This window comes from Moschus berezovskii, chromosome 22, assembly GCF_049115385.1.
Source record: "Moschus berezovskii isolate FMDL1 chromosome 22, NW_MosBer_1.0, whole genome shotgun sequence".
In the NCBI taxonomy this organism is placed as follows: domain Eukaryota; kingdom Metazoa; phylum Chordata; class Mammalia; order Artiodactyla; family Moschidae; genus Moschus; species Moschus berezovskii.
The window spans coordinates 26,310,189-26,334,787 of NC_142481.1; the positions used below are offsets into that span (position 1 = coordinate 26,310,189).

At 45.6% G+C, this 24,599-nt stretch overlaps 1 protein-coding gene across 1 annotated transcript in view; it reads right to left on the reverse strand.

The window, feature by feature from the left end:
• Positions 1-24,599, reverse strand: part of WWP2 (WW domain containing E3 ubiquitin protein ligase 2) — a 143,788-nt gene that overhangs the window by 14,175 nt on the left and 105,014 nt on the right. The window contains exons 9-11 of the mRNA XM_055412418.2: positions 17,430-17,519; positions 8,861-9,035; positions 2,299-2,353 (exon numbers count right to left, since the gene is read on the reverse strand). Coding sequence (XP_055268393.1) covers positions 2,299-2,353; positions 8,861-9,035; positions 17,430-17,519 — 320 coding nt within the window. The remainder of the gene's footprint in view (positions 1-2,298; positions 2,354-8,860; positions 9,036-17,429; positions 17,520-24,599) is intronic.

Sequence of the window (24,599 nt, forward strand, 5' to 3'; positions counted from 1 at the left end):
ATTTTAAAAAACAACAGACAAAAGGAAAAGAAAGAAAAGAAGGTGCCTGGGATTATGACAGAGCTCCCATAACCTCAGAACAGCCTGTGGGACCGTTCCACAGAGGACTGACTTCCCAACAGGGTTGTGAGGGGATGGGGGAGCCACTCCCAGCCCAGAAGCTTCTGCTATGAACTAGACTGTCCACGTATTCTTGGCCAAGGACCAAATCCAAGCCTGGGGGATCTGTCCAGCCGGCCAAGGCCACTGTCACTACATGAGGGCTTCCCACGGCCCACGGGAACCACATCGCTGCATACAACGTGGTAGTTTGAGGGCTAGGAAAGTCCTTAGGTAACATCTAGCCAACTTCATCTAGGAAGAAAGGGACTTGGGAGCATTCAGTCACACACCCAGGGTCAGAGGAGCTGAGACGCCGTGGATCTAAACCTAAGGTGTCCAGACCCCTGGGTCAGTGCTTGGGGAGAACGTGGAGTCTCTGCTGGAGGAGCAGAAAGGGACCCGGGACCGAGCACAGTAGACTCAACAGCAGGCTTGCCCTAAACGCAGTTCTCCTCTGGTTTTGCCACTCTTTCTGTTCACTCTTAACTCTCCCAGGGGAGACGGGCCCTGGGGAAGCCAACACAAAGCCCAGAGGACTCCATCAGGAAGGTTCTGGGCCCTTGGCCAGAGGCTCCCTTTCCCCAATTTCACATCATCACAGTCTTGTGTGTTTTCCTGATCTTTCGGAAAACGGCGCTGACTCCAGCCATGGCCCCTATTCCCATCTCAGCTATTTCACACCTGGCATCTGGGAGCTGTTCTCAAGACCCCATGGCAGCTCCTACTTGGTGACCATCATTTAGCAGAACTAGCACAGAAACAAACCACTTGACTCTAGAGATCCAGGAACAACTCTGGGATCCCCACTGTAGGTCACAGGGTCTGCCAGATAGCCTTACACAATTCTCATTTCATCTGATGAGTCCTTTCCTGCCCAGCCAGGGAACCTATTTGACCTGCTCATGTTTGACTTGCCGTCGATCTCTGAGACAACGATGGACTATGACCTTTCATCCTTTCAGGGAGTCAGATGGATCACCTGTGTGCCTAAGGGATTCCCGAGCTGAAAATCAAGAACTAAATGTGGGGACCTCACTAGCAGATATATCCCACTAGAAGGCCTAGAGGGTCTTTGCAGTGCCCTGGAATGCAGTGGTAATTGACTAAGTGATACCCTGTGGATCTATGGGGGTTGATGTAACCCCATAAATTACAACCAGGCAGTAGCTGTGTCTGCATCAACAGGATCCAGCTCACAAGCTGCACTTTTCCAGGCAATGCTTATCCTATCATTGTCAGCTCCTTCATCTTTGTTGGGAAGCACACCCCTGCCCAACTTCACACCATCTGTGAATACCACCAAATCAGTGTCCACTGTGTCCTGCAGGCCTAACAAACAAATTAAACCAGACATATGCCAATTTTTGCAAAGTCTGCCCTCTTCAGCTCCCAGGGACTCTCGGCATACATACTAAACAAAACCCTGACCCAGATCAGAGCTGCAGAATGCGCTGAGTCCCACCATCTCTCATAACCGCTTTTGGCACAGCCACTCCTTCCCAAAATCGTCATAAGGCCCACCATCTCTCTCAGGTCACGGCTGTCCATCCCTCTAACTCATTACTGGCCAACGACATGAAGGACTTGGGATTCTCCTGACAAGGAGAATCCAGCATGGCATTATAAACTAGCAATGGTGCACCTTCCTAACATAAGCAGCCCAAACTCAACTCTCTCATCTGCTTCCTTCTGGCCCTTTCACAGCCATTTATCACAAGTAAAAAGATGGCTTCCATGATTAAAAATTGAGCTGAAGTCCTGCACCATCCCAACTGCAAAGAAAAGTATGGTAAGGTGTCTCTGTAGACAGACATAGACCTGAGACAAATGCATCTAGGAATCAGCCAGTGTCACAACACCTTCATCACATAGGATGGATTCCTGAGGAGTCACTCTGAAAGCCAGCACTGCAACCCAACAGTCCCATGGCTGCGGAGATTTCTCACACAGGGTCAGGCCCCTACAGTGATGGCGGAGAAGGTGTTCCAGGGGTGCAGAAGAACTCGGCTATTTTCCCCACCTTCCAGCCCCATTGCCTGCAACTGTTCCAGCTGGGCATCCCTGGAGGGTGCTGGAAAGAGTCGAAACAGGGGGACGGAGGCAGGAGAATGAGGGAGACGCATGGGGAGAGAGGACAGCACGCCATGGAGCCATCAGCTGACGCCGAGGGTGCGGAACCGGGAACTCAATACTTACCCCAGCCAGAAGGGAGCGGGCCCAGTGGGTCATGGTCAGTGGGAGCACTCGAAGACTAAACACAGAAACACAGCAAAACACAGGGGTTAAAAAAAGAGCCGCTGGGTAAAAATAAACCAATCGATCAAAATAAAAACTGCCAAGGACTAGTTTCCACATTTCAGCACTTTGCAGGGCAGACAGTGGGGCCTTAGGTGGCATCTGCTCCTCTCCAAAGTCGTCTTCTTCTTGGAAGGAAAAAACCCAAAAAGAGCCCTGCACACAGAGCTAGGACAGGCAGTGAAGGGGTGGAGCGAGGGGAGGGAGAGGTGCGCAGGTGACCGTGAGCCAGGGCACCGCCGAGGGCACAGCGGCCCCAGGCGAGGCAGGAGGGCCCAGAGCGGGCTGCCGGCAAGCTCGGCCTGGTGCCTCCACTCAGCTCCTGCTCAGGACGGCCAAGGCGACTGAAATCACCACCACCACCTCCAACTTTCTCCAAGAACCACACACGGGAGGGGAAAAAATATCGCAGGCCTTTCCAATGAAATCATTCCCACAAGCCCTGCCCACGCCCAGAGCTTCCTGGCTGGGGGCTGGGCCCTCCTCCCTCCACCCCACTCCTGGGCGCGCAGGGAGAGGGAGTAGCAGCAGGGAGAGGGAGCAGCCGTGTGTGCGCGACCGACTGAGGGCACATTCAGGCCCCGGGCCCCTCACCTCCCCCAGGAGCGCCTGGCTTCCCTTCACAAAGCACCTTTATTCTCCTCCAGCCTGAACCTGAAGTTGTTCAGTGTTCTGTGGGCGCCTGTCTGGGGAGGTGGGGCTGGGGGCGAGGTGGCGAGAGAGAAGGGGAGACAGGAGAAAGAAAGAAAGAAGCAGGGGTTGGGGGGGCTGACTCCAGGCCTTGAGGATTACTGTTTACATTAGAGCCCCCCACCCCCTGCCTAATTCTGCTGTGGGGTCCCTGGGGCCAGGCTGCAGCGCCCGAGAGTTCTCATATCCTGCGGGGAAGTGGGGGGCTGTCAAAGACTCTTCAGAGTGAAATAAAACAAGCATTGTTCCCTGCTTGCTTTCTCTCTTTCTGTTGTTTTTTTCCTCTTCTTCTTCTCTCTCTCTCTCACTGAAACATTTTTATTTCACTTACTAAAATTTAATCGCTATGTTAGGGGGATCAAGTTCTCAGTGCAGACTTCAGGCTGCCTGGCTGTCCCTGTCTGGGGCCGATGGAGCCACACACGGGCAGGAGAATGAATGGAGCTCAGTCTCGGCTTGAGAAAACATTGGTAGAACTCAACGGCCAACGAAACCCCTTCCACCCACAGCTGAAAGGACAGAGCAACTTTCTTTTTGAGGTGGTGGCGGCACAGGCATCTATTCCAAATCAAGTCACAACAAAGACGTTTAAGTCTGGAAACCACAGGTCCCTTGATGGAACGGAGTCACCTTTCAGCAGAGGCAGGGTGAGACTACCCCAAGGTGTGGGACGCTAGGCTGTCCTCGATTTGGGGCACGTTGCCCTCAACCTTATGCTTGTCACCACAATTCAGATTTATCTGATGGTTACTGGGGGGAAAAAACACCTCCAAAATTCACAGAGGTTTTTTTTTGGTGTGTGTGTGTGTGGAGGTAGGGGGATGAGGGGAGTCAGCATCTCATAAAATCCAAGCTCCTCTGACTTTTTCGTAGCTATACTCAGCAACGAAGGAAAGGAACCACCTTGTGAAACACACATGCACTTCAGATAATGAAGCCAAACAGAAAGCAGTGGGTGACCACTGAGCTGGAGCAATGAATGTCCTTGCAAAAGGGAAGGACTACAGGAAAGATTATTTCAAGAAATTAAAAGCAGCAGCATTTGGTATAATTTTTGGGGGTGTTTTTTTTTTTGTTTTTTTTTTTTGCTGATTTGAGTTTTCTGTGTTTTTGTTATTATTTTGTTTTGTTTTCAGAGTAAACAAATGATCTGCAAAGCATCCAGGAGCTCTGATGGGAAATTAGTTCCCAACTGGTACGAACCAGGCTTCAGTGGGCTTACACTCATCTCCTGTCTAACTCTACAAATCAACACACCAAAAGGTCTTTTCTCACAGCCTCTGCGACCTGTACTGAACTAGAAACGAAAAATGTTTGGGGCTTCCCTGGTGGTCCAGTGGTTAAGAAGCCGCAATTCCAATGCAGGGGGCAAGGGTGTGATCCCTAGTCGGGAAACTAAGACCCTGCATACTGCATGCTACAGCATAAATAAGTAAATAAAGTTTAAAAAAAAAATGTTTACAGGCCTCTTTCTTAATCTTTGTCTTCTTTTAATGTCAGAAACTTTGCACGATGTTGCTCTCTCTCATTCAGGTGGTTTTTTTGACAAATGCCTTCGGTATGCTCTCATTCTCATCCTATTAGATCACCCCCTCCCCAGGACGGGGGAGGTGGGGAGAGAGAGAGAGGAAGGGAGAGACGCCAGAGACTGATAAACGTGAGCAAATATATGAAACGGGTCAGTGGAAGCTGACACTCATGATTTTACCTCTTAACAGTTAAAGCAAAGCACTCGATTATTTCAGATATTTCTTCCCTAATGTATACAGTGCAACTTGAAAAATGTTTAGAGGAGATGAAATGAAGCCAAGGAGTCATTTAAAAAATTAAAATCTATATTTGCTCGCCAGCAAACCTAAACCCCAAAATCCCATGTCTGCAATGAGCCAATCATCTGCCCCTTCTCTCCTTCTACCACACCTTCCCCTGAAACGAGAGATCGCAAGTGCTACCTGGAGCACAGCCAGGAGATCACAGAGAGAGGGGCGTGGGGAGACTGCGGGCAGAAGAGGGACCCTGGGGTGTGCCGGCGACCCCAAGAGACCAAGACAGTTTCCTTTATTATCAGGAAGAGAAAGGAACGCTGTTGAATGATTTTCCTGGTAACCGTCCCTGGGTGGGGAGAACCGGGGTGCAGGCCGCGAGCCAGAGGGCTCACGTGTGTTCAAGTCCCTCAGGGACTGAGCGATAAGTTCCAGTAATATTTTAAGATACCAACTCAGAAATAAAGAATGTCTAGCAAATACAGCCGAGGGCAAGACAAACTCTGGGGAGGGCACAGAGGTTACATAGTGTGGAAGGCAGGCTCCTTTTTTTCTTTTTTAAGTATATGTGCTGCCGAAGCGAGCACTCTTTATTTTTTTAATGGATGCAACCAGTAGGCGCAGAACAAACCCCAGGTGGCTTGAGAATTTGATCCAAGGGACTCTTTACAGAGTGAGAAACACTGTTTCTGGAAAGAGCACTTTTGCGTCACACGTTAGCAGCCACAGAGTGATGTGTTTGGGTCTTGCTGACGCTGGCTGTTCTCCTCTGATTATTAGGGGAGGATTGAGGCAGCAGAGGAAGAGTGGCCACAGAAATGGTAGCAGGCTGCAAGCAGGGTCCTTTGCAATTAGAAGATGCACAGGATCAGGCTGGGCTTGCTCCACGGATGGCAGCAAGACCATGAAAACAGATGGAAAAGCAAGACAGCATGGGTCAAACACAAGTGTGCACGTGATGATCACAAGTAACAAAAGCATGCTGGGCATCAGGAGAGGGAAACGTGTCAGAAATAAGGGACCGAGGGACTTCCCTGGTGGTCCAGTGGCTAAGACTCCACGCTCTCAAGGCAGGGGGCCCAGGTTCCATCCCTGATCAAGGAACTAGATCCCCCGTGCCACAACTAAAGAACACGCAAGCCACAACAAAGACTGAAGACCCTGCATGCTGCAACTGAGACCCGGTGCAGCCAAAATAAATAAACATTTAAAAAAAATTAAAAAGAATGACTGGGACTTCCCTGGTGGTGCAGTGGTTAAGGCTCTGTGCTCTCAATGCAGGAGGCCCGGGTTCAATCCCTGGTCAGAGAACTAGATCCCATATGCCACAACTAAGACCCAGTGCAGTCAAATAAAGAAATTTATTAAACAAAATTAATTAATTAATTTTTAAAAAGAAGTAACGGAACAATAACAGAGAGATCGAAAAAGGTGTGTGTTGAGGCTGGAAGGAATTGCAGGAGGCTGCCATCTGAGATTCCCTAGACTTCCCACGTCAAACTGTATAGTTCATGTTCTCTGCACGGCAGCAAAGAATAAGGTCTGGTTTTGGCCCAGCAGAGTCAGCAGCAGCAGCAGGGGCAGAGGAGGAGGAGGAGGAGGGGAAGCCACTGCTATAGTATCAGCTCTTAAGTCTTCCGAATCAAACCCTGGGCCAAGGCCAAACCCCAAAATAACTCTATGAAAGCGACTCTTCTTACTTGTAACCAGGACATGGCACCACAGCAAACAAGAGGGGTAAACCAATTCCAAAGAGAAGGGAAGTCAACAGAGAGACATTGAGAACTGACCCAAAAAAAAGAGGCCTACCGCATTTTTCAACATGAGTCTTGCTTCAGGGAGAAAAGGAAATCATCACTCCATCTAGAACCCTCCTGGATCCCCAGCCACGCTGAGGAAACCATGTTAGAGGACTCAGAACAAATTTTTTTATTTTAAGCACCGAACTTTTACTTTCAGGGGACACTTCAAGTCAAAGCTCTACCTCTGCAGGCCCGGAATGGTGTTGCTGAAATGAGAGAGGCAGGCAAGGGGGACAAGGCCTCCAAAAGCACAAGCAGACGTGAGCTTCAGAATCTTTCCTTTCACACACCAAACATCGGGGCCAACCGACAGAATCCACACGGTGGATGGGAAGGGAAGGGGGAGAAGGAGCCCTTCAATGGATTTTTCTTTTTCAATGTGAGAAGGTAGGGAAGCAGGGAGACAAAACTATGCAAGACTCCTAAAATGTGTCCTTGTCTCTAAGTCAAAGGACAAAGCTGCTCAGACCATCCCAGTTTTGCAGCCATGACCACCCAAGGAAATGGCAGGGAAAGTCCCTGGGGCCCAACTCAAGAGGAATAATTTCTGAAATGCAGGGAAGGGTCAGATTCCACCCAGTTTTGAAACATACCAGAACGTGATACCCAGCATATGTAGAGGAGCTGTGGAGTGGGCGGCCAGATGCCCAGCAGTATAGATGCTGAACTAGGTACACACCACGGGGCGCGGCTGCAGACAGACATCAAGCTGACCTTGGAGGCAATTCAATGTGACAAACAGCAGACTTTCTGCTCATTCATACTAAGGAAACACTATATGGTGAGCAGTCAGCCTCCACGAACAAAAGAATTAACAAGCCAGCCAAGGGCAATGTCATGGTTGATGGGGTGGCTCATGCTTTGGGTGAACAGAGAAGAAGTGGAAATGATGGCAAAGCTGATGATCAATGCTATTCAGTTAACTGGAATTATAGGTTTTCTGAGCACTCAGACATGAGTTGTGGGGTTAAAGTTCATTTCAAATAGAAACAATGCTCGTTAAACATGGTAATATCATAGACCAGCTCAACAAGTTTCCAACTTCCAACATACCACACCCTGTGCAGATCCCAAGCTTCAAATTCAAGGGGATCAGAGCAAATGCAATCAGAGTTCTAACTTGAGAATCCCACCTCTCTGTCAGAGGCTCCCCACCAAGCACTGGGTTGCTGGGAAGGGTTCTAATGAGACAGAGACCCAGGAAGGAAGGTTCCTAAAGGGACACACAGGACCACAAAACTCTGAATCCTGGACTAGAAAATTTAAATGTTATTCTGAAGGTAATGGCCACAGAAGATTTTGAACCAGTGATCAATTCAGAGCAAAGCCCCCTTCCCTTAAACCCTCCACAGTGATTTTTTTAAAAGTGAAAAAATGACAGTGATATTTGAAGATAGCTCTGCTCAAAACAGTACAGATCAGAGAAGAGAGAATGCCAGCAAAGAGACAGTTCCAAGGCTGCCTTCAACTTCCAGGTGGGAGAAGAAGGGAAAATCAGGAATCAGAGAGAAGAAAGTTGATCTAGACCAGTGGGTCCACACAATTTTTCTGTAAACGGCCATAGAAAAATACTTTAGACTTTATGGGACACCTGGTCTCTGTTATGGATACTCAGCTCTGTGACTACAGCACGAAAGCAGCTACAGTCAAAACCTTGACTACCGAGTGTGCATGTGTTCCAATAAAACTTTAATTTACGAAACCAGATGGGGGCCAATCTGGTCCAGAGGCCATAGTCTGCCCATCCTAGTAAGTCCCTCCAGCTTTTAGAATCTGTCAGATAATAAAGATCTAAAGAAAACCAGTAGCAGCAATGGAAAGGGAAGGATTTGGGTGACTGCTTTGATTTGAAAAGGTGAGGTATGGGAGAGGTCACAGTGACCTTCAGGTCTCAAGGCAGGATAAATGGACCTGGATGGAAGGACTGGAAGAGAAATCCAGTCTCAGAAAGAAGATGGGAAATTCGGTTTCAGACACAGGTACTGAGCCCATAAACACAGAAGCTAGACGCTGAGTCACTCAGTTAGAAATGCTGGAGTTCTGAGGAATTTCGCTGTGATGAGTAAAATCTCCAGAGTCAGAGCACCGACATTTCTACCTACCATCTTCCCTACTCAACCGAACACGTCGAAGGAGAATGTGTGAGGCTGCCTGCTTCCCAGCGCTGGGAGGCTCCCCCTCCACCCTGTGGCCAGACCCGCGTCTCACCTGGTAGAGGAATCTCTGGCTGAAGTGCTGCATGGCGCCCTGGAGCTGGCTGCGCTGGGACTGCCACTGCTCGTAGTTTCGCACATACTCAGCTGTGGGGCGCTGCCAGGTGGTGGTCCGGGTATTGTGGTCCACATAGTAGAATCTGCCTCGGGGGTCTGTGCGCTTCTCCCAGCTGAAAACAGCAAGCTCCGAGTGAACACAGTGACCACCTCGCCCCTACGCTCACAGAGAGAAATTTCGCGCAGGCTGGCAAGGAGGATGGCGAGGAAAGGTCTGGGGTAGGGTCTGGCCCAGGAGCTTGGCTGCTCCAGGGAGGCAGAGCCAGGTGGGGTCCAGTCACGGAGGCTTTGGAGGCCACGATGATTCTAACAGACATCTGTGGTTGCCCCTGCAGCAACCGATCTCTTTTTTTTTTTAACATTTATTTTAAAGATTTTTTTTTTTAATGTGAACTATTTTTAAAGTCTTCATTGAATTTGACAAAAGATTGCTTCTGTTGCTTATGTTCTGGGTTTTTGACCATGAGGCCTGTGGGATCTTAGCTTCCTGACCAGGAATTGAACCCACATACCCTGCACTGGAAGTTGAAGTCTTAAACACTGGACCACCAGGGAAGCCCCAACCAATCTCTTCTACCAACAGCCCCTGAATTCCATTTCAGAGAGCCAAGTGGCTCTGGGGCAGCTGACTATACTCCTGACCCTGGAGCAGAATGGCTGACTGTACCAAGAATAGGCAAGTGACCTATGTTGAACCAATCAGGGAGAATCTCATAATTTTTAGTACTTACAGTGGGAAAAATATAGTCTTCCTTGCCATATGTGATTGAGAAAGCACGCAGTCCTGGGACTGGCTAACATCCTGGACCCAAACACAATATGAAGTTGACCCAGTGGATGGCAGAGCAGAAAAATGGGGAAAAAAGCCAGTCCCCTGGGGATACTGTTTGAACCACTGGATCATGGTTCCCTTGAAACCAGGATCTATGTCTAGAATTTTCAGGATCATGAGGCAGTGAAATCTCTTCACTACTCAAGCCAATTTGGATCCCAATTTTTGTTCCTTGCAACTGAAATTGTCCTGACATAAGATGCCAGCAAAAATATATTGACTGGTCATAGGAAGAGTTGGTGCAAAAGACAGTAGGACTCTCCACATTATCTTTAATGAGGAAGGGATCTTCCAAAGTTGGCTCTAAAATATCCATGGGCAAGGCAGGGCTAGAACAGGGAGTGAAAATTCTCAGCTGTGCTTGGTAGGTGTAGCTTGATTTCCACATATATGGTGAAGAAGTGATCAAAAGAAACTAAGAAAGGGAGTTCTGCAGGGTGACAGAAACGTTTTACATTTTGATGGCGTGTGCGTGACATGAATGTATGCATTTGTCAAAACTCAGTAAACTGCATAACAGAGATCTGTTTATCTCACTGTGTGTAAATTATATTTCAATTTTTTAAAAATGAATTTAAATCTAATTAAGCCTCCACATCTAATGACCAGTTTGCCAGGAAAGATAAGGAATAAAGAAGCATGTAACACAACACCAGGAATCACAATCAGCCACACTCATTACGTGAGAATTTCTACAAGACAGATGTCCAAGATCTTCAACAAATATATAGTTATTAAAAAAAAATAAAACAAGAAAAGGTTGAAGGAACTTTCAGATTAAGAGAGATTTATGAGATTATCAGCCAAAAGCAATGTTTAGATCTTGAGTTTGGATCTGATTCAAACAAATCAAGTGTGAAGATGTTTTTAAGACAATCAGGGAAAATGGAACACAGACTTCATATGACATGAGGTAACGGAAGTCCTGCTAATTATGTTGGGTTGGTGACGGACAGGGAGGCCTGGCGTGCTGTGATTCATGGGGTCGCGGAGAGTCGGACACGACTGAGCGACTGAACTGAACTGAACTGAACGGTATTCTGATTTTTTTTTTAATCTCATCTGTTAGAGGCGTGTGTGGTGTATTTACAGATCAAAGGATAGGATGACTGGGACTTGTTTGACAATTCATCAGCCGCCTCCCCTGAAGAGTGGGAGGTCAGATGAAACAAAATCTTACTAACTGTTAGAACCAGGCCATGGTTACAAGGGAGTCATTGTACTGGTCTCTCAAATTTGGTGTATGCCCGAATTTTCCATTATAAGTCTGAAACGAGAAGGGGGAAAAAAGGAGTTTCAAGAAGATAAGACGGAGATACTACTGAAGCAAACAGGATTCACCCAATGAAAAAAGGAACCCGCGATGGATTACACTGGATGATTCCAAAGGGTCAGAGGGTCTCTGTTCCCTGACTACCTTCTCACACCATCTCTGAAGTCTGATCTTACTCACAAGACTCTCAAGCTTTGGGCTGACTGATACTTTCCTCAGCTTTCAGGGTTAGCCTCCTAGCTGACTTTTGCTGCCAACTCTTCAGTGATTCTTTCAAACTGAAAGCCTCCCTAAAAATGGCTTCTCTTCACCTCCCAAGGCCCGTTCCTGGATTGCGCATGGATTCCGCCTGCTGGACTGCCTTGTTTTCATGACCAGCCATCACTCTGGATTCACCTAAACGCCATCGTTCTCGCCCCACACCTAAATCTTCCACAGTCTTCCTCCCATCCGTCCTCCACCCAGGAATGCAACCACACCATCATTCCTGACTTTCCCTTTCCCACTGATGTCAGTAAGCCGCTCAGCCCCAGGGCTTCTTTTTATTTTGTCTCCCTGTCCTTGACTTTCCATTTCCATGTCCAAGTATCCTTGAATGAACCTTCCCATGCAATCCAGCCCATAAACTACCATCAGGGTAACCCCAGCAGACTGACCCTTTATGAAATGCTGGAGTCAAAATGTCAAATTAGTATTTAAGGCTCACAATAACCTGGAACTTTCCCACCTTTCTCATAAATTCTCCAACGGGTGATCTTTATTTATTTTTATTTGTTAGCAAAGGAATCATGTATCTATATTTTGAAACACAAACAGTCCTATGGGAGAGACAATGAAAACCAGTGTTTCCTGCCCTCCTTCTCCCCACTGCTGAATTCTGCTTCCCGGGGGCAACAATTACCTTCAACTCTTGATTGTATCTTGTAAATAAATGCTTACTCCATAATTTCTTGATTTCTGCCAAGTCAGAGATTACTATGGACTTGCCACTATCGAAGCTGAAGAATTAGTTCTTGTACCCTACAGGCTAACACACGAAAAGCTCTCTCCTTTCCTGTCCTCCCAATTTAGAAAAGCTTCATTAAATCAGTATTTGCAGTTTGGATTATAACTTTGTAGAATACTAAGGAAATGGCAACCCACTCCAGTATTCTTGCCTGGAGAATTCCGTGGACAGAGGAGCCTGGTGGGCTGCTGTCCATGGGGTCGCAGAGAGTCGGACACGACCGAAGCAACTTAGCGTGCATAGCATGCATGCATACATACACGTCCTTACTTGGACAACTTTTTCTTTTTCTCTAGAATTAAGAACTGCATGTTTTATTCAGCGTGGACTTCAAGGACCTGCCACTAATTCAGCCCCAGACTCTGACAGGGCAGGTGCCACCCAGGGTCACTTAACTCTTGGCCTCATCTGTCCAGCACCCTTTGTCTGGGGCAGACAGCTGCTCTCCAGGCCTGCTCTACCTTCCTGTCCTAAGTCAGCCTCCTTCATCGTCCTCTTGGCCCCTGAGCTGAGTCAGTCTCCTGTGTCCTGCATCTCACGATTTCTTTCTGTTTCCTCTTGTCTGGTGGAAGTAAACAGCTAGGAGTTTCTGAGAGAGGATGGACCAAAGTTAATTTCTGAAACCCTGCATATCTGATGATGGCTTTATATCAACCCTCACACCTGAGTGCTAACACGTCTAAAAGCTGATTTCTGGATTTGCTCGGTTGTTTCACTAGAAGATCCTCAAATATCATGATCTGTAGTTTTCTCCCCTTAGACTGGTCACTGAAAGAAAGTGAAAGGGAAAATCACTCAGTCGTGTCTGACTCTTTGTGACCCCATGGACTATACGGTCCATAGGATTCTCCAGGCCAGAATACTGGAGTGGGTAGCCATTCCCTTCTCCAAGGGATTTTCCCAACCCAGGGATCGAACCTAGGTCTCCCTCACTGCAGGCAGATTCTTTACCAACTGAACCACCTGTCACTACCCCAGCCAAAAAAATAATAACTTTCCAATCTTTTCCCTGAGGATAGCATTTTCACTTAATCCCTTTTTCCTGAGTTCATCTCTGCCTTCAGCTATGCCTGTGTTCGCCACACTGGTTGTCTTCTACCAGGAACTTCTTACACTAGCAGCAGCCATGTGGTTGCACGTGTGTGCGTGTGCGCGCATGCATGTGGCAGGGGGTTGGGAGTGGTGGCTGACAGCCTAGGAATCTAGCTGCTCCCTGCACAAGTTTTAAACTTCAGGTTTTTAGTCTCATTACACATAACACATTCACACACACACAGCCCATATGTCCCTGACTGCTGAGGCTTTCTAGGGCTCCATGGTGCAAACTGGCTGCCTTTTGGGTGGAAACCCCACACTGGAAGCTTGGGTTTCAGCTTTCTCAGTTCCACCATTTATCCACCAGCAACTAAACTTTGATTACAATCTCCCATATGCTTTTTCTCCTCTTCCATGCCTTTATCATCATACTTTTTAAAATAACCTTTATTGCCATTTCAGTGGGTTTTCAAGAAGGAATGGAAATAAACATGTTTGATCCATATGTTTAACTAGAAGTCCTCTGCATTGGTGAATTTCAGACTGTCAAACAGCATAATCACACCCTTGATAGCAGGTGAAATCTTATGCAGAATTACAATCGATACAAACAGAGCAGCAGTTGGAGGCCCTTTCATGCTGCTTGATTCCAGGGGGCAACTGCACCAAACCCAAGGGTCTTACTAGACATACTTTGATCATCTGTTTCACACAAACCCTCCACTCCACCAAAACTGCTCCACGTATCATTCCCTAAATACACCTTTCACATTCACACTGTTCCCCCAACCTGGATCACCTTCCTCTTTTCACTGAAGTCCACCCCCAGCCTTTCCTAAAGACCGAGCTGGAGTCCTCTGTGACAGTGGCCCCCAATACCATGCTCTACGGTGCCTGCTCCCCCTGCTCACCTCTGGTCTGAGAACCACCTAAGAGTGTCTGAAGACAAATCACTGCACTCATCCTAAATTACCAGGTCCAACACTTTTTGCTCCTGGATAAAATGACTGATTGCTTTTTTTTTTTTCTTTAACTGTCACCTAATTGACATGTAACATTATAATAGGTTTAAGTTTTATCTTTACAACATAAAGATTCAATATTTGTATATATTGCAAAACAATCCCCACAGTAAGTGTAGTTAACATTTGTCACTGCACATGGTTACAAATTTTTTTTCCCGTGATGAGAATGTTTAAGATCTACTCTCTTAGCAACCTTCAAATATATAATATGGTATTATTAAGTGGCAAGAGCTTTTGTAAGCTATGAACAAGTTAGGACAATATGCATTTCAACCTTTATTCTAACTGGAATAATGATTCTCAAAGTGAGGATAAAACATGTAAATGACTGGTCTTTATACAAGAGTCCCATGGGTCAGACAGAGGGGATGGACAATAAAGTGAATCTTTCAGCTCAGTCTCGCTCCTGGATGACTAGGACTGCTGATACAATGCAGTGGCTCCATCTGTAGTTTCAAGATTGCTCTCACCATAGTAATACTTCCCTAGAGCAGAACTTCTCCCATTAATTAGCGATGAAAGCTTGAGCCTTCTGTTCTCTCCAGGTTCCCTATTACATCGTAGAACTAAGTGCCAGGAGTTCAAAGGGCCTAAAACTCAGGAAGAACTCATGGGCTATAGGGGGCACAGAGCTGAGCCAGTAAAACATTATAGGGCTTTCCCGGTGGTCCAGTGGTTAAGAATCCACCTTGCAATGCAAGAGACACCGATTTGATCCCTGTCCAGGAAAATCCCACATGCCACAGAGCAACTAAGCCCTCACATCACAAGTACGGAGCCCTCATGCTGCAACTACTGAAGCCCAAGCACCTAGAGCCTGTGCCCCACAAGAGTAGCCCACGCCCGTCACAACTAGAGAAAGCCCACACCCGTCACAACTAGAGAAAGCCCACACACAACAGCAAAGACCCAGCACAGCCAAGAAGAAATAAATGAAGCTTTTTCTAAAAAAAATCATTGTAACTATCTTGAAAGTAAGAAAGCTGGCTCTAATATCCCACCTCAACACTTAAACAAGAGTAAATCCTCAGCCATTCTTAGAAGACACTATTAAATATCTTCATTTAGATATCATCATACGTTCACCAGGTCAAGGCTTCCATAATTTATAAACCAGAGAGGGTAAGAGGCAAGCAACCAGCACACTTAAAGAGTTATATGCACTGTAAACACACAAAGTACAAGTGTGCGACACATCCTGTTAAAAGCTGATGATTAATTTATGAGACAATTGGAGAAATCTGACTACTGACTGGGTATTTGATGGTAGTAGGTAAACACTTAAAAATTCAGTGGTTTTAATTTTAAAAGAGAACATTTTTTAGACGTGTATACTGAAATTTGGATGAAATAATATGATGTCTGGGATTTGTTTCAAAATAATCTAAGATGGGGGTGGGGGAGGGTTGAACGAGGATGACAGAGCAGGAGTTAGCAAACGTCTTCTACGAAGGGTCGCAAAGTAAATATTTTAGTCTTTGCTGGCTATACAGTCTGTGGCACAATTCCTCAGCTCTCCCAATGAGCACGAGAGCAGCCATGGACCATAAGTAAACAAACAAGAGGGGCTATGTTCCAATAAAACTTTATGAAAACAGGTGGCAGGCGGATTTTGCCAACAGGTCCACAGTTTGCCAACTCCTGGTACAAATGAAACAAGGATGGCCTTGAGTTGATAATTATTGAAACTCGGTGTTGAGAGTGTGGGGATTCTTTGTGCACATTTGAAAACTTCAATATGGCTATTTCTAGAATTTTCATAATAAAATGTTTAATTTTTTTTCGAAGAAGTCAACGTTTAACTTTGGTAAGTTCCTTGGACTTTAAATCAAAGGAGAAAACAGGGACTTCCCTGGTGGTCCAGTGGTTAAGAAGCTGCCTTGCAATGCAAGGGATGCAGGCTTGATCCCTGATTGGGGAACTAAGATCCCACAAGCCCTGGAACAATTGAGCCCTCGCACTACAAGTAGAGAGTCTGTGCTGCAACGAAAGACCCCTGACACAACCAAATAAATATTAGAAAAAATAAAATAAATGAGGCTTCCTTCGTTAAAGAAAAGAGAAGGGGGAGCTGTGAGAACTAAGGATGGTGGATTACGAGTGTGACTTCCAGAAGGGCAAGGAAGGAAAGGAAAACACAAGCATTCTACTAGGAAACTGAAACTAAAAGCAGCCCATGGATGGAAACTTGTAGGACTGGGAAATGAGGTGGTGTTTGCCCAGCACACGCCTCACAGGTGAGCGAAACAGAGCACAGGGTTCTCCCTGGCCACTCTGACGTCCTCTCCCTCCGCCAGCTTCAGAGGAGGAAGTCAGCGTTCATGTTCTGCGTAGGAGGCCTTCATGGCTGCTCTACTGGTGATTCTTTCCTGAGAGCAGAATACATTCCCTTTCAAAGCTCTCAGGACTGGGAGACACATGTGGAAAGAACTTTCTGTCCCTGGCAGACAGGGAACCAAACCCCTTCTCCTTGAACTTGGACAGTCTTCCCTTACTTGGAAGCCTCACTTATCCTCGGGTTTTGGAGAACTTAGCTGCGTTCTCACAAAGCCCAGCCGAACGCCGCAGCACACTGTCTCTGAGGGCTGGTGGGATGCAGGGTGCTGCGAAACTCATCCACACCCTCTCTGTCTTGGCTTCCTGTGCACTCTGTTCCCCCCACAGAGGCTCTAAATATCCTAGTATGTCCTAAGAAATGAGAACAGAACTAAAGTGGGTAGGAAAAGCAATCAAGGGACCCAGGATAAATGTCCCTATACTTTGCTACGTCTGCTGAAACTGAAAACTGCACCCTATAGGTTATTTCTGCAGGTGAAATGTCTGAAGCCACTGAGAGACCAATGGCCTCAGAGGCCTCCCAAGTCCTCCTTCCTCCAGAACCCAACAGCCATGGGGCTCTGAATATCACTTAAGAAACCCCAGGGCCAGGGGACGACGTTGGTGGTCCAGTCGCTAAGACTCCATGCTCCTAATGCAGGGGGCCCGAGTTCGATCCCTGGGCATGGAACTAGATCCCATGTGATGCACCTAAAAGATCCCACATGCACCAGAAAGATCGAAGATCCTGCATGTCACAACAAAGACCCAGTGCAGTCAAATAAATAAATAAGAAAGAGAAGAACTCCCATGGCCAAGGCAACACTTGGAGGGAGAAGGGAAAGTAGAATGAGAGAGCACAGATCACAGAAAAGGAGGACTATGGGAGGAGGGGAAAAGAGACAGAGAAAGGAGGCGAGTGGGGGAAATAAAGAGATGACTGTTGCAGAGTGGTGGAGAAGCCGATGGGGGACTCTTGGTGCCAGCTCTAGAGCCTCGGGCCTCACTGGTAAGTCTTACCCTGGAGGAAGAGGCCGCTCCCAGGTGGTGGTCTTGGTGTTATGGTCAACATAATAGACACGCCCGTTGGGGAGCTCTCGCTGCTCCCATCTGCAAAATAAAGCCAAGGGAGGCATGAGACACACTGGTGAAAGGCATAAGTCCTGGTTCAATGGGGTCCTTCACTACTGATGTGGCTAATTTGACAGGAAATATCAAAGACAACATGCAAGACCAACCCGCTGGTCAGACCAGCTCCACGCCGTCCCTGATAATGGGACCCATGCCTGCTTCTAGACAAAACTACGAGAAATCCCCTTTACGGACTCAAGGTTATTAGATATCCCACAGACAGTGCTAAATTCCCCTACATAAACCCTATGAATCTACATTCCCATGGATTTTTCCAAATCACTGTTTACTGGCCATTTGGGAATCAAAGGTCCTTTAAGGGAGGTAATGAAAGCTGAAGACTCTTTCCCTCCAAAATGCGCTTACCAACGAAAATGTGTGCAGTTTCTGGGATTCACAGACCCCCACACCTAAAGTTCACCTGTGGACTCTCCAGCCCTTGAAACCTATTACCTCTTAAAAGTCTCAAATCATACAATTCCCCCTGTTCTCCTAGCATCATATATATTCAAGATCACATTTCTTTTTAAAGTATAGGACTCATGTACAGAGGGTCTTTGAAAGAGATCTGGATGAACCAAGAAACACAGCAAACTGCTGTTTATTGGCTTTCCCACCCCTGTCTCTGTGTGTGGGTGCTGAGGGCGGATCATCTGTGCCAATGGCAGAAAGACAAGGTAGCAGATGATCCAAACAGTGGGTCCAAAAGCAAAATCACTACAAAATACAGACAAGGAATCCCCATACTCCTGTTATTCCCACGTTCAACACAGTCCGACAGTAACTCCACTGACCTAGAATACAGCAACCTACATATAAGGGACACAAAGATTTATCTTTGTTTATAAAATGATTACCATTTTATAAAGGATGCGAATGGTCCCTTAGTCTTTATGTTTTACACTGATTTTATCTACTTCTACTTTTGGGTACTGCCAAGAGGAAGGCGGCCTTTACCAGGAAGCTAGTACAGTCAGCTCTGCTGAAATGCTTATTTTAAAGACATAGGTCTATGCCAGTGTGATTTGATACTTAAGGCAACAACGTGAGCATGACGTGAATTGTGTGTTTGCTGTGCATGTATTTGTCTTCTAAACATACTATATGAACACAGAAGACTTCCCTGGGCTGAACCCAGTATTGTAGGAACACAAAGAACCACACACATCTACCAGCTACCTCACTTTGGAGCGTGTTACATACCACACTCACCCACATCTGGTGTTACAACTCCCGTCTGAGTTCAGAAAACCCTCCCTGTACCACTTTATGACAACACTCGACAAGCTCTAATCCTCAGGCACCTGCTTCCACAAGCAAACTGCAGGTCTTCTCACGGAATCCTGCATCTTTATTGTAGTATTATGATCTCAACCATTTAACGTGTCTAAAACTGTGCTATGTTATTACATTCTTGTTTGTGTGTGTGTCACTGACAAATTTTTGTCTGTTATGTCCTTAACCCATTTCTTCCCATAAACCCTGTGGTTTTTGCTGCATGATCTGGCATAGCGTGGTGATTTCTAGGAACACATATGTTATAGCAGAGTTGTCTGTTACTGAAATAAATGTCCTAACTTCTATCACTAAGCCTGATGTGTCTACTCAAATAGATCCAAGCTTTATTTGATACCATTTCTCACATCTGATCAGTGGGCAGCACTGATGAGCCCCTCTGAGGCTAATTTGGATAGAGACACATACATGCAAGGTTTTCAAGGCAAAAATGGGAAGAGGTAATCTTCACGCGCGGAGCATCCACAACGAGTTGCGGGCTCGTGTTTTACCTCATTCAGTCCTGCCTCCATCCTTTAAGGCGGGACATGCCATCACCATCGAAGAAACCGAGGCTCAGAGGAGCTAAATAAAACTCAGCTCAGATTATCTAGCCTATGAGTTTTACCATGGCCCCCTGAAAGGAAGAAAGGAAGGGCAAGTGGAACTTATAAGGAACCCACAACCCAGCAGATGAGGTGCCAAGTGCCTTTCTGCCACCCACCCCAATGTGAACAGTTATCCCTAGCACAGGAGTCTAGGTAGGGAGCCCTGAAGGATCGTGACAACTGGGGAGACATTACAGTAAATCCACTTCATTCATTTCTAGGCTCCATTTTTAATCACAAACCCCTGCTCAAATATCATCTATAGAAAGAGGCTACACACTTTGTACCACTAGGAGGCTTCCGCCTGGGAGCACTGAGGTCTGCTTGTTCCACATTCCCTCCTCTCAAAAGGGATCCACTACTGGTTTGAGGACCAGAGTGCTACAAACACCATTAAAATGCCCTCAAGGACACTTGTTCTCCTGGGTATTCCCACTCCCTGGGGCTTCCCTGTAGCTCAGATGGTAAAGAATCTGCCTGTAAAGCAGGAGACCCAGGTTTGATCCCCAGGTCAGGAAGATCCCCTGGAGAAGGGAATGGCAACCCACTCCAGTATTCTTGCCCGGAGAAACCCATGGACAGAAGAGTCTGGCGAGCTACAGTCCACGGGGTCGCAAAGAGTTGGACACGACTGAGTGACTAACACTATATTATAGATTCCCACTCCAGCTTCTGGTTGAAGCAGTTACTGATAACCTGGCCCAAGTGCCCTGGCTCCCCCCACAGCAAAAGGAAGATCTATGCACTTTAGTTGGTATTTTATTAAAAGGGCAGAACTAAAAGATCCCGCATGCCATAACTATAGACCCTGAGTGCTGCAACTAAGACCCGGCATAGCCAAATTAAAAAAAAATAAAAGGAGCAGGGGAGAGAATCTTCTGGCAAAAGTGATCAGGTGAAAAGACACACAAGGTGAAGTTAAAGCTCTTCTCCCTTTCGATGCCCTTTTGAATTAAAGATAAAAGAGTAACAGATATTGCAAGTTCAAGAGGCTAGTGTCCCGTCTCTGGGAATCAAGTAGGGACTTTTCAGCCACGAAGGAGGCTAACATAGAATGACTTCACACCACCTCTCCAAATTCTTCCTGTCTGCTTGGTAATCAAGCAGCAAATTTGATACTCTCTTTATTCATCTGAATTTGGAAATAAAGGAAGTCTTGAGAAAGATATTTGGCTTAAGAATAAGTACTGAAATATGGAAGCTCCTCAAGGCAAGGGTAGCAAACCACTCTTTCGTAACATTTGCTCCTAATAAAGATGTAAGGAGCCAAGAATTCCTCAGCATTTCCTAAGAAATTAGCTCTATCCTTCCTGTCCTTGGCAATTTCGTGGCACAAAAGTCCCAATAAAACAACTTTGCTCATTTTGCAGTCACCGTTTGGAAAACTGACCATAATAGGCGGGTGGGGCTGTCCCTTGAATAAAGACAAAATACGTGTTGTAGTTGGAGACAAAAGGTGCTAAAACACATTTTTCTTTATTCCAACAATTCTTTTGTTATAACTTTCATCTCATAAGTGGTCTCAACTTCTGGCTTCTTTTCTATTTGAGGCAAGGAGAGAATTTTGGTTTTATTATACTTTGACTACTATTTTCATTTGAAGAAGAGACAGTTCTTAAAATTCCATGAAGTAAATGCCTTTAATTGACACAGTGGTCTTCCTGCACTGTCAGGAAGGAAATCCACGTGAAGTCCTCTTTGCTTATATTCAAGAGTTATGGCTGCTCCTCCCAAGCCCAGACAAGACCTGTCTATCCTGTCTTTGATCTCAGTTGATCCTTAGAAATGAAAGGCTCTCTTTCAGGCACTATTATTGTCCGGTGAATCTCAGTGTCCTTCTACGAACCCTCTCAATTGGCTTAGCTAGAAAAATAGTTACCAAGAGGAATAAAACCTTTCTTCCATTACCTTTCTTTTTCTTTTTTTTTTTTTTGATATCTACATTCTTCCTTTTAAAATTGGACTCCTGCTCGGATTAAATGTCCATGTGGGTCCTCCCTGATCTGTGACCTGGCCTAACTGCTTTTCCTAGAGAACTCTCAACTCCTCCCTACCTGCACGGCTCCTCAGAAATCATACAAATCCCTCCCCTCCATTCCTGTGGCAGAGTCGGTCGATTCTATCGTCAATCAAACGAGGCTCCCGATTCTCCTCTCCCCTCTGTAGCTGCTGACCCACATAGATTAAGCCTTCTGACTGTCTTGGTTTGGTCTCCCCATGCCAAGAAAGTGATACTAGCAGCGACCTTTCATCAGCGCATCCCTGGCAGGGGTTAGGTTTCTGAACCTTATAAGCATCTTCTTCATGCTGAGATTAAAAGGCTTTTCAATGAAACTACCCATGGGTCTCGATACTGCATCCTGGTCACGTGGGTCACATCCTCTCCCACTGAATAGCTTTCTTTGATGCTCTCAGAAACAGTGTTCAAAAGCCCAAACTCGATTCAGGTCCCTTCCCAACACATTGCTCCTTGGCCTTCAATGCGTAACATTCAGTTGGACCATGGACTACACAGGGTCTTTCTATTTGAAAGGACTTAAAAAACAGCCTCCAGTTTCAATTAATCTCTGTACTTTTTTAAAAAACCTAAATTCCCTTTGCTCCTATGGAGTTTAACTGTCCTTTATTCAGTTTGTAATAGGGAAGAACACATGTGACTCCATATTAGATCTGTTTCTTTTACTTTAAACTTTGTGTGCTTAGTCATGTCGGCTCTGCACCTTTTGCAAAAGAATGTTACCTACAGTCTGAAATATACAGGATAGTCCATTCTCAAGGTTCTAACCTTTAAGAGTCCATTCATATAAAAAGTTTCAGAACAGAGAATAATATTTGTCTTGGAGGTTTATAGGAACATCATGACCTGACCTATGCGGACAGCTGCAAGAACAAAGGATTCCAACACCAAGAAGTCTGCAACAACTAACCACGTCCTTTCCTCACTTTGCCTTTGAAAGTGCTTTGCTGAAACCCTTTGGGGAGTTTGGGATTTTAGGGGGCACAAGCCACCCATCTTCTTGTATGTTTCTGCAATAAAACTTTCTCTGTCCTCCAAACCACTACATTTAGGTATTGTCTGGCCTCACTGCATCCAACACACAACCTTGTATTTGGTATTAATAACAAGCTGTATCTCTCCCATGCCCCAGTTCTCCCCCAAACCACCATCATTATTAAAAAGGTAAAGGCAGAAGATCTCAACTTCATTATTAGGATGGCATGCAATCATTTCTATGTTATCTGAAAGGAAATTGTCTGGTTACCTGAACCACATTTTTTTGTGGAAAGTTTCCTAAAAGGTCTTCAGGAAATCAGTTCTCAGTTACTTGCCGTTACAGTGTATATTCAACCATCCTGATTAATACACATCTTGGTCAGATTCCCGTTAAGTTTGGACAGAATCACAGTTTCACCAAGAGTCAAATTAAACTGAGAAGGAATTTAAATCTGACAGTCCAAGTATTTTGGTTTAGGATCAGAGATTAATCACAAATTCTTACTAAGAGCATTATTAACTTGTATTATTTATAATTTGTTAATAAATTTTATTAACACAAACACTGGGCATTAGTGAAGCTGACTCTCATTCAAAATACACTCTCTTTGTCAGAAAACAAAGCCCTACCAGAATACTTAGGTACTTAGTAAACAAAAGATGTCTTGTTGGTTACTTAGACACAAACTAAACTTCAGAAAAATACACTCAAAGTATTCAGGTATTCTTAAAGCTGCCCATGTAGAGATTCAACTTCCCTTAGGCAAATTACAGGAAATTCATATTTTCTTACGCTATGATCCTATAATAAATTTTAACTGTGAACCAAATCCCATTTATTCCCCAAGCTCTGGCCACTTCCTGGGTGAACCATAAGATTTATTTCCTCTGTAGGGACATTGTCAGACTGTTTTATGAGTCAAAAATCTGTGTGCAATGGAACACATCTCCTCTTCATTGTTTTCATTGCTTCAGGAGGTCCTCTGTAAAGGGGGTGAGAAGTATGTTAAACTCAGACCTTCCCCCAAGAACCCTTCTTGAAACACTGAGCTTTCCTTTAAATCCAAGCACACTAACCCCCTTTTTAAAACTATCAACAACCAGCACTTTATGCCCCCTAAGCATAGGGGGGCACAGTAGTAGCTACTGAGGACTCTGAATTAAGGTCTGTTTTTCTCCTTCTTTGTCAACCATCCCTTTTGTTTTTTCCCCTTGGAAAAGTCCACAAAGCCCCTCAATGGAAGATGGCAACATTAAAAGATATGCTTTCACAGAGATGCAAGACAAGTCCTAGAGATGGTGTCTACTAAAAAAATAAAAACTTTTTTAAAAACCAAATTTGCAGATTTTAAAAACTGTAGATATGTTTGGTAATGTAGGGAAATAGTCACTCTTAAAAAATAGTTGAAGAGGGCTTCCATGGTAGTCCAGTGGTAAAGAATCTACCTGCCAATGCAGGAGACAAGGGTTCAATCTCCGATCTGGGAAGATTCCACTTGCCGTGGAACAACTAAGCCCATGGGTCACAACTATTGAGCCTGTGCTCCAAAGCCCAGGAGTCACAACTACTGAGCACCCATGTCCGAGAGCCTGTGTTCTGCATAAGGAGAAGCCACTGCAATGAGAAGCCCACGGACTGCAACTAGAAAGTAGCCCCCACTCACCACAGCTAGAGAAAAGCTCAAACAGCAGTGAAGATCCAGTACAGACAAAAATAAATAAGTAAAATTATTTTTAAAAAATAGTTGGAGAGCGTAGGACAAATTGAGAAAGTAGCATTGACATATATACACTATTGTATAAAACAGATAGCTATCGGGAAGCTGCTGTATAACACAGGAAGCCCAGCCTAGTGCTCTGTGATGACCTAGAGGGGTAGAATGGAGGGGGTTGGGGGTAAGGAGACTCAAGAGAGAGGAGAGATATATATCATTATGACTGATTCGAGTTTATGTAAGCAGAGACCACGATAACACTGTAAAGCAATTACTCTCCAGTAAAAAAAAAAAAAAGTTGGTGGGGGGCTTCCTGATGGTCCAAACATTAGGACTCCATGCTTCCAATGCAGGGGGAGCAGGTTCAATTCCTGGCTAAGGAACTAGGATCCTATAGGCTGCATAGTGTGGCCAAAAAATATTAAATTAAAAACAATTTTAAGTGTTTAAAAGACATAGTTGATAG